Source organism: Bidens hawaiensis, unplaced genomic scaffold (assembly GCF_021521415.1).
Source record: "Bidens hawaiensis isolate Kalapana, Puna unplaced genomic scaffold, B.hawaiensis_p1.1 tig00029572_1, whole genome shotgun sequence".
NCBI classification, from domain to species: domain Eukaryota; kingdom Viridiplantae; phylum Streptophyta; class Magnoliopsida; order Asterales; family Asteraceae; genus Bidens; species Bidens hawaiensis.
Window position 1 is genome coordinate 261,930 of NW_027494889.1, and position 10,094 is coordinate 272,023.

The 10,094-nt window shown below is 33.9% G+C and overlaps 2 protein-coding genes across 2 annotated transcripts; one reads left to right on the top strand and one right to left on the bottom strand.

Moving 5' to 3' along the window:
- Positions 1 to 596: 596 nt before the first annotated feature.
- On the top strand, positions 597 to 1,842 carry LOC143579020 (LEAF RUST 10 DISEASE-RESISTANCE LOCUS RECEPTOR-LIKE PROTEIN KINASE-like 1.2). Its single transcript, XM_077062436.1, has 3 exons — positions 597 to 1,318; positions 1,449 to 1,493; positions 1,579 to 1,842. Exons 1-3 carry the CDS (start codon positions 607 to 609, stop codon positions 1,689 to 1,691), a joined length of 870 nt encoding a protein of 289 aa, XP_076918551.1. The 5' UTR covers positions 597 to 606; the 3' UTR covers positions 1,692 to 1,842.
- A 387-nt stretch (positions 1,843 to 2,229) lies between these two features.
- LOC143579018 (uncharacterized) lies at positions 2,230 to 9,592 on the bottom strand. Its single transcript, XM_077062435.1, has 8 exons — positions 9,498 to 9,592; positions 8,033 to 8,222; positions 7,075 to 7,211; positions 6,746 to 6,872; positions 6,564 to 6,641; positions 6,050 to 6,148; positions 4,455 to 5,966; positions 2,230 to 2,930 (listed from the first exon to the last, which is right to left on the bottom strand). The coding sequence occupies exons 1-8, from the start codon at positions 9,590 to 9,592 to the stop codon at positions 2,526 to 2,528; spliced, it is 2,643 nt and encodes an 880-aa protein (XP_076918550.1). The 3' UTR covers positions 2,230 to 2,525.
- Between the last annotated feature and the right edge of the window lie 502 nt (positions 9,593 to 10,094).

Consider the following 10,094-nt stretch of genomic DNA (forward strand, 5'->3'; position numbering starts at 1 on the left):
ACTACAAATGCAAGTTTTTTGAAACTGAGGTAGTCATTTGCATAAAATAAAGAATAGGTACTAAAATTACGTAGTTAACCAAACCACATATACTAAAATGACACTTAACTCTAATAAAAAACATTTGCACTATAATATAGTATAAACCACTTACTACTTACTTGCTCCATTGACTTGTGTATATTTTCTAAATATCATATATGCGTAAAACCTAAACTAGTAAAATTAAGTATTCTAAGATATGCCAATAAGGCAATAATTATTAGGATTGGTGTGAGACATCTAAAAACTTCATTTTAAATTAAAAGGAAGATTTTAAGTCAAGTCTCGCATATGATAAAAAAAAAAGTTCTAGGTTGGGTCAAGTTTTTCTCACATATGATGGGTTTCTTTCTAAGAATGAAATGTAAATAATCGGGTGAGTCGGTGGTATGTCAGTATTCGCGATAGTCATTAAAAAGTATTTTAAGCATACACTATATCAGTTTTTAATTAAGATGGTTGACTTTATAACTAAGCATAAAACAAAATAGAGTAATAAATAATTCATTAAACTTCAATATATCTTTCTTGTAATGTTCCATCCTTTAAAAAAATTCAATCTTCATGGCATCTTTGCATCAACTTCTTCCCTCTATCGTTCTCTCAATCTTCATCATCAAAGGCAACTCTTTGTCCAAATCCCCCCCTCTTTCCTTTTCTTGTGGAGATGGCGTTAACTTCGCCTACCCATTTTGGCAACTATCCCAAAAAACCGATCATTTTGGATATCCGAGTTTGGGTGTTACATGTATTAACAAGACGCCGACAATTCAACTAGATAATAACAACTTGTATCGTGTCAAAAGTTTCAAAAAAACCGAAAAGAGTTTTGTTGTATCGTTTTATGAGCTGGGTGACAACATTTGTCCCGTGGCTCCACATGATGTGGGGATAAACAGTTCTAGCTTCTTGAGTTATAGTAACAATGTCAAACTGATAGACTTCTTTTATAATTGTACGGTTTATCCTTCGGGTGTTGAGCCAATAAAGTGTCTTCAAGTCGGGGCTAAGCAATCATATGTGTTCTTGGAGGGATCGGTTCCAAAGTTTGATTGGAAAACAAATTGTAATTTCTTAGTAACAATCCCTATAAGTACTGACAGTTCTATAACAGATTTTGGAAACGCCATGAAACAAGGTTTCAAGTTAAAATGGTCAACAAGTGTCGAATGTGGATCTTGTGAGGCAAGCGGTGGATTATGTGTGTATGATGACAAACAAACGTTTTCTTGTTCGTGTGGCAAAGGGCGACGTTATGCGAATTGCCGTGAGAAAGGTGATGTATTGTTTTTGAAAGTTCATTTATTAGTTTTGAATCTAAATGTGACTTCTAGTTTGAGAAATGTTGTGAATTTATGATTGTGTTAACTATAAAAGAGTTTTAAGATTTAATTTTCTTGTTGCAGGTTTGGTGTCAAGTAATTATTTCAAGTTGGGTCTTCTATCCATTGGTAAGCAGATAATGTAGATATTTTCAATAATAAAAAATATGAAACTAAAAGTTTGCCTAACGTTGGTTTATTTATTTGGTTGTAGGTTTGTTGATTTGTTGTGTGATAATAGCCATAACAATTCTGTATATTGTCAAGAAAAGAAAAGATGGCATTCACAAACGAGGTTTCAATCGGCTACCCACTAGTGGAAAATAAATTCGTGACAAAAGCCAAGAAACTATGCGTAAAAGTATTCGCATAAGGTGATTTTAAGATTGTGTTCATGTGTATCATGCAAGTTATAGTTCCCCTACGAGCCACGATATTGGAGACGTGTCAGTAGTTCTTTGTGTGTGATCAAACAGATAAACATGGTTAATGTATGAACTCTCTTTGTCAGATATCAGTTTTAAGTTTCATCACAGTTCTTCAAACAAAATTCATTTTAAAAGTTATTATACACTTGGCATACCCAGTTCTTCTTTATCAAGTTATATTATTACATATAGAAGAATGATGCTGGATTGCGAAATCCAACCAATTGAATAGTTTACCATATTTACGGTTGTAAACGAGCCAACATTATTCATAAATCGTGTAATAGACCTTGAAGCTTTAGAGTCAATGGATCATTTACTGAATCTATGGATCATCTACTGATCTTCCTAATAACCAGCAAACAGCCAGTAGTTAATTTTAAAATACCCTGAGAGCCTAAACGAATGAACTATTTGAGTAGACAGTAATTAATAATTGAGTCGGTCCATACTTGAAAGCATTAGTGAACTCGAACACGACACGTTTAACTACACGTTTCATTTTCTTAAAACCTAGCACACATGTTAATTAAGCAGATTATAACAAGAACTGATATAAAGTATGATGGATCGAAATGTAAGCACACTTATCATTTACTAAATCTGATTTTACTGTGTAAGCCATCAGAAGTTTTAATATGTTCACAAAACAATAAGCATGTTAGCTGCTAATATGTTCAGGAAAACTATATAAAATGTCTCGGTTTCTTTACCGCTGTTTGATCTCCACGTGTCATTCACCACTTGCTCCCCATCTCCTCTTTCTAGCTGGTCTTTGTTGCTTATTTGAGCCAGTCTCTTGAACCCGGTTCGCAACTGCAACCTTAATCGAGCTATCAGAATCCTTTCTAGTGATTGCATTAGGCTCATTAAAACGTGCTCTCCTTTTTTCCATCTTTGCCATTGCCTCAAGGATCCGAGTATTATCAAGACCCGGTTTTCCATTTTGATTATGGGGCCCGTTTACGTGTGCTCTGGTTTTACCTATCACGGGTCCCACTTTTACTTTGGTTAGAATCTGACCTTCCTCCATGTCCAGAAGTTCATCAGTTGCTTTTGTTTCTTCAGCTTGGCCCACCTTACTGTTTAGACACATGTCGAGATCCATCCGTTTGGGTTTCTTGTGTTTTTTAGAAGACTGCAGAGTAAGTTCAAAAATATGTAAAATCATTTGGATGAAATTAAGAAGTACATGACATATCTCAAGAAATATGTCAAATATCCAGATAGATAGAAAATACTGTGTATTGTATGACATGATACATCTAATAAAGTCCATTGATAAGTGATGGCTGATACAGCTAGATCAATAGATATAACCAGAGTTGACAATTTTGACAATTCTTGTTTATGGGTTCATTGAGATTATGTTATAATCTCTAATGATCAAAAGGACTAAGATTAGCAAAACTAGCTAAAGAGAAAGCGGTTAAACAGGTCAAAAGTTGCACCAAGTGCATTTTCTTACCATAAAACTATTATATAAATTCTGTAACAATATTTGACACACAAATTTTTATATAATAAAAAATAGAAAATTTTGATAAAACAGAAAAGGTGTTTTGGATCACGCGACCCATGTTTACAGGAATAAAAACTACATGATACCTAAGTTGCTACCCGCCCAGTTATCATCTGTAAAGATATAACATGACATCTATGCACGCAAAATATAGTAAATAATAGTTTTACCTGTAGACCATTCATGAGAGCTGAAAAATTGTCATCACGTAGTAGTTTCAAGTTTAACATCAAAATGTGGAAGATAAAAACCATGAAATAAATAAATTAGCCTACTATTTACCGTATATGCTTACTATGTGTGATGGTGCAGCCATGCAGATGAAACCAAATCACCTTGGTTATGTTTTGTTGATATAAGGTCAAACAGGTATAAATAAAAAAACATTTAGCAAATAAGAAACAAGTTTATCATTTGATATTAACCCAAAGTTATAACTTCCCTAATTGTTTTTGTTAAATGATGACATTATTTCAATATGTGCACAATCAATACAGGACAAAATCTTAAATAGATAACCATCAGAATCGCACAATTCACTTGTACGTAGTGCTTCACACATATAATGGGAGCAGGGATTTAGAGAGAGAGTAGGCAAGTAAAGCAAAATGTACAAGTGTTTATGCGCGGTTCTCACAATTCTCTACTTCAAATTGGCTTTTGTATTGAGCAGACCCTCTATTTCAATAAATAGGCTTTGTAGTTATAGTTAATATATACTAGCTTAGAAAATCCAAAAATATTAAAAGACATAACAGTACTAATGGGTCAGTCTAACTCTAACCAAGCCAACTCATCAGCCCGTCCTACAATTTACCCGATCCAACTCATATTGGCCCGTCCACAAAGTATTTCTAGCACTATTGAGTTGTTAAATGAACACGCACAAAACCATGTTATAAATGATGTGCCAGAACAGCAATAGATGTTACAGACTTATTACCGGTAAGAATATATTAATGATCGGTGGTGTATGATGTCCAAAAGGAGTGCAGATCAATATCAATGAAAGCAATATCATGATGAAACAAGTACTGATGAAACAATAAATGAGAATATATATATATATATGGGTGTGTGTGTAGATAGACATAATATTAAAATGATACAATGTTTGATTCTTAATTACCCTGATTTTACCTTAACTGCCCCGACAAGCAGATGTGAATTCCTGAACCACGGTGGTCGTAGTCGTTCTGAACGACTCTTTCCATAAGTGTTACCATACTTATTACCACTAAAAACTTCACTTTCTTGTTCATAATATCTATGCCCAGTTGCATGTTGGCCAGCGATCAACCCCTTAACATAACCAGACCCATCAACCAACTGTGAATAAACTACATATGGATCATCAATCAACTCTTCAGCATGACCAGGATCATGTTCAGAAACAAATCTTTCACGTTTTAAAACCTTTTCAATAGGAAACGGACTTTTGTGAGCATAAAATTTAGCATCTTCGTGCCTAAACATAAATTCATCTTCCCATTCAATTTCAGATTGCCAATGGCACCTTTTGCTCCTCATATCCACACGATCATCAATATCAATCATGTAATCGTCTCTATCTAAAGGTTCAAAACGTTGTCTTTCATAACTCCCATGTCTTCTGTACAAATTACTTTTAGGCATCATGTTATCATGCCATCTGTCATTATAATCAGATTCTTCAGAAGACCGCGATGCAAAAGAATGTACATTATCTCTTTTCAACAAAGAATTATCTAACTCAAAACTGCAAACCGTCTTCTTGTTTCTTCCAGGGCCTCTAAATTCCCATCTAGTGTATTCAATATCATATCTTTTTCTCTCATTATTAGTATAAGGTCTAAAATTTTCACCATGTGTATCATCATAATATCCCGAATCAAGAAAATAATCATCAATTTCGCCTTTATTTCTCTTTTGACCCTTTTCATTGTGGACCCAATCCCGCATTTTGTTATCTTTAACATATTTTTTTCGTTCATCGTAATATTCAACATCTTCTGAATATCTGGAAACGGGTTGGTCCATATTGGATCCAAATCTTTCAGCATCCCAATCTTCATAGCTACCAAACCTTTCACCATAATAATCTGAAGGTACTTTTGATTTTGAATACGATATGTTGTCCTCATAAGAATCAAAAGATTTCCTTTTATCTAATCTTCTTGAGATGATGTAATCATGTTCATGGAGTATTTTCAGGTCAAAATCTTTGTGGGTCCTATTTTTATATACAGGATTATTGTTTCTTTCATGATATATATGGTCACCATGTTTTCTATTAATATCACCCAACCGTCTTGCATGATATCTATTCTCATCACTACCTCTTTTATCATCTGATTTGTTTGAGTCCTCTGAATGGTGGTAGTCAGGCTTCATTGACCGAGTCAACTCAGTAAGACATCTGTCATGAGTATTGGCTTTTCGCCTATCAATATATGAATTAATTTTAAATGACTTTGAATGATTTCCAGGGCTCTTTTCTTCCTCAACTGATTCTTCTACCAAATTGGATTCTTTTGTGTCATTTGAAGTTTTGATTGTTTCATCGGTTGCACTACTAAAAGAAAGATGATCAGTGACATCATCATCACCACTATCATCTCCATGATTGGATGCTTCAGGTACGGAAGGGTCTTCTGGATCCAGAATGGTGATCTGTTACAATTATGTTATTAGCAGTGAAACAAGAGATTTAAGTAGTTCAAAACTTAAGCTAAAGTAAAGGTCAAAAACAATACTTGCATGGCATCTGAATCACGGTCCGGCTGGATCTTTATATCCATGGATGATTGACGCTCAAAAATGCTGTCTTCTACTTCAATTGCTTGACCTTTACCCTGAAACTAACAAAATGTCCACTTAATCTTAAAACTAGCATGTACAGGTGACAAGATAGATGGATCGGGTAACAGGTCATGTGAATAGATAATATTTAGTACGAAATAAAGATACATTGACCCACAAACACTGTTTTGGTTCATCTTTGTACAAACAGTATATATAATCAGCCTGCTAGTAATAGTATAATCAATTGAATCTGTAAATAAAACAATTTGTACGCAGCAAACACACATTGTGGCCAACTTTTAAACAATACAAATTATCTGACTTGATGCATTTTTCAGTTTTCAATTAAGGCGTTTGAAATCAAACACCACCCAAATCGATTGATTCATAAACAAACAAGTCAAAATTGTCACCTCTACTAGCAGTCAACTAAATTTACTTTAAAAAAAATCTATTCATGTATACCACGTCCACTTCTGTTGATTGAGCGGCCTCTGAAGGTGGGGTCCCACTAGACACAGTTCCTCTATGACGATATTCATCCTGTCCATAACATTAAATAGTAGATACTTAAGAAAAACTATCTAACAAGAATAAAATGTCCTTTGTATCATTACAAGAATATACACAGAAACAGAGTTAATTACCACTTTTTTGCAATAAAGCTTCCAACTATCTTCATCAAACCCAAAATTGAAATAGTCTGTTATATCTGCACCAGGATGCCTCCAAGGCTTCTGCTCAAATACATCAATATTTACATCTAGTATGTTCCTGTAAGATACATATAAATCCACACCAGTTAATTACATAACCTACACATTTCAGTAATTCCTATAATGCACAATTGCACCCCTTTTATGGCAACTAAAAGAATCCATAATTGATTATTCTATCATCAAATCAGCAGTTTCACAAAAGTTTATAACACAATGATGCTGCATTGGTAACCTAACTTTGAATGTATAACACTTACCTAGCCCTAGGAAGTGAGAAACTCGGTGCAGATTGAGGTCCCAATGATCTTAACCCTAATTGCTGCCAATAAGCTGCTTGCATGCATCCAATTCCTTTCAAATCACTTCCATATGCCGCTGATTGAGATCTTAGACACTACATACAAAAATCCATATACAAACATAAGTTTAATATTAGGAGCTCAATCCATATACAATTAGGCATGTTACAAACCGAACGTGAACTGTTCGGCAAGAAGTTCATTTACGTTTGTTTATTTACTAAACGAATGAACATGAACAAAAAACTTTGTTCATTTAATTAAACGAACGAACATGAACATGTTGGAAATCAGGCCCAATAACACAAACACGAAATTTGATCCTAACCAAGAGCGACTTGTTTTTCTGTTTATTATAATTCTTGACACCTTAGTTGCATACCCCTAACCATCTACCTATACTAATTAACTTCCTAAACATACTACGACTTAAATGTCGTACTCTCTAGACTTTCAAACTAATAAGATAAGCATGCAAATAAAAAAATTTGCTAACACACAAGTCTAAACATTCTAACTATGAATTAAAAACTAATTAATTTAACTCTTTCAGTTAGCCCATTCAACTTTCTCTTTGAAATCGTTTCAAGATTAACTTTGCACAGAACGCATGCTTTGTTCACTCATTTATATTCGTTTAAGTATAAATACAAAATAAGTAAATAGTATTTGTATTTTATTTACATTCATTTATGGTTGCTTACATTTGTTCATATATGTTATGTTCGTTTAGATTTTAAACAAACGAACATGTTCATTTTCTAACGAACGAACATGTCATGAACACAAATACTCGTCCGTGTCCGTTCAAAGTAAAACAAACAAACACGAACACGCCTGTAATAATACAACCACAAAATAACAATGCAAGCTCAAATCAATCACACTTGATTCATAATAATAATTAAAACAATACCGCATTATCCTCATCTTCCAAATAATCTCCACTAGTCCGCAAGTTCGAACCGTTGGCGCGCTTATTGTTACAATCATTGGAATTCAAAACAATATCAAAATCGTCATCGTGATCATTATCAACACTAACACATAGTGGATCATCATCAATTTCTTCACGGTGTGAATGATGGCGGAGGATGCTATTGCTGCTGCTTCAACGTCAGCGTATAAATCGCCGAAATCGTCATCTTCAGTCTCCATTTGTTACACGGTGTCAATTTAACAGCAGGTGAAAAAGTGGAGGATGATGATGATGATGCTGCATTTTCAAGTTACAAGGATTGGGAGAAGAGTTAATGACTCTGGATGAAGAAGGGGATGTTTTGTTTTGGTAAAAACCCTAAACCCTAATTACCTATTGGTTTTGAGCATTTCAACCCATCCCTAAATTTTTATATTTTCATGAGAGGGCTTTTCTAAATTATATAATAGAATTAAAATTGTTTTATGATAATGGATCGGGTTTAGGTATTCTCAAATCTAAACTCGTTTATTATTGTCCGTCCTAAATTTTTTGGGTTTTCATCGGGTAAATAACTTCAGGTTCGGGTTTTCTGAAAATACATGCGGGTTATCATAAACAATCTAACGTCATACACAAATGCCATAAGAAATCTAAAATCATATCTTAACTAAATCATAAACAATACAAAAACATCTATATAAACACTATAAGAATTCTTTTATAAGTCTTTTAACACACTAATTAACAGTGTAGAATATATATACTTACAGTATGTAATTGATAAGTTAGAGAATATGAAAAATTGATTATGATACAATTGATTTATAAAGATACTGCATCCTCGTTCAAATTTCATAAGGAGAATATTTGATCTATAATATTATATATATATATATGCAAATAAATATTTAAAAAAAATTATGTCGGGTATATAATCGAGTAAATGGGTTAATGTTATCAGGTAATCAGGTATATTACAAATCTCAAACTCGTCCAAAACCTATGAAAATTTTCAAAACTAATCACAAACCCTAATTGGTCGAGTATTACCCGTCCCAATTCTATCGTGTTTCTGGTTTTCCCATTGAGTTCGGGTTTCATTTACATCCCTAGCTGTGAGTTAAAGAGAGAGAAAAGTTAGTGATTAATTTAAAATTTAAGACAGAACTACAACTTTTATCCTTTAAACATCGTTAATTTATGGGCTGGGTCCTTTAAAAAATTTACTTTCACTCGATGTCCTTTATACGCAAAAATGTTCTATTTTTAGTCCTTCACACTGACGGCCATCCGAAAAGTCAGTTAACTTCTAGCATGTGCTAGTCATCTGAGGGCAAATTGGTAATTTCAATGTTTTGTTATAATAAAACAAATTGCTAGCTTAAAATTTAAAATGATATTATTAAAAAATACCTAAAAAGGTATCTGTATTTTACTCTCTCTCATTCAATCACAGCACCTCCCACGGAAACCACCACCATCACCCCCTCTGACAACCACCACCCCACTATCACTGTCACGCACTCCGAAAACCATTACCACGTCGCACTCCATTGTTGACATTCAATACTATAAACGTTGTTGCTTATGGTGGAAATAAGGGTTCCGGTAGCTTGAAAATCAAAGGATTAGTTGTTTAACGGAAATCTAAGGGTGAAAATCGCTATAGCCCCATGTTCGGACCTTAGAGTGAGCAATTTCGTCACTTAAACCATATCATCTTGCATCAAATATAATTCTTTGGTGCATGTTGTGTTACGCTTGAATATCACGGATCTGTAGCTTCGATTATATCTTCTCGTCGGAAAAACGAGTTGCGGGTTTTAGATGAGTACTGATCTAGCTCTTAGCTCTCCTTTTGTTTAGGTCTCTTCAGATTTAACCCTTATAAGTCACCATTTAGAGGTTTGATTTTGGAAATGGGGTCTGATTTGGAACTTGTGAGGGTTGGTCGGAAAAAAAACCTGTATACAACAGGGGTGTTCAAAATCGGATATCTAGAGTTTTGGATATCAGAATTTCGGATATTCGAAGTTCGGATTTCCGAATTCGGATC

Excerpts from the sequence above, each read along its gene's own strand:
- LOC143579020 (XM_077062436.1), top strand. The coding sequence starts at position 607 with ATGGCATCTTTGCATCAACTTCTTCCCTCTATCGTTCTCTCAATCTTC. Across the intron at positions 1,319-1,448 it reads TGCGAATTGCCGTGAGAAAG|GTTTGGTGTCAAGTAATTAT; the intron begins GTGATGTATTGT and ends TTCTTGTTGCAG. Across the intron at positions 1,494-1,578 it reads GTTGGGTCTTCTATCCATTG|GTTTGTTGATTTGTTGTGTG; the intron begins GTAAGCAGATAA and ends ATTTGGTTGTAG.
- LOC143579018 (XM_077062435.1), bottom strand. The coding sequence starts at position 9,592 with ATGGAGTGCGACGTGGTAATGGTTTTCGGAGTGCGTGACAGTGATAGT. Across the intron at positions 6,642-6,745 it reads AGCTTTATTGCAAAAAAGTG|GATGAATATCGTCATAGAGG; the intron begins GTAATTAACTCT and ends TGTTATGGACAG. Across the intron at positions 2,931-4,454 it reads TGCTTGTCGGGGCAGTTAAG|TCTTCTAAAAAACACAAGAA; the intron begins GTAAAATCAGGG and ends CTTACTCTGCAG.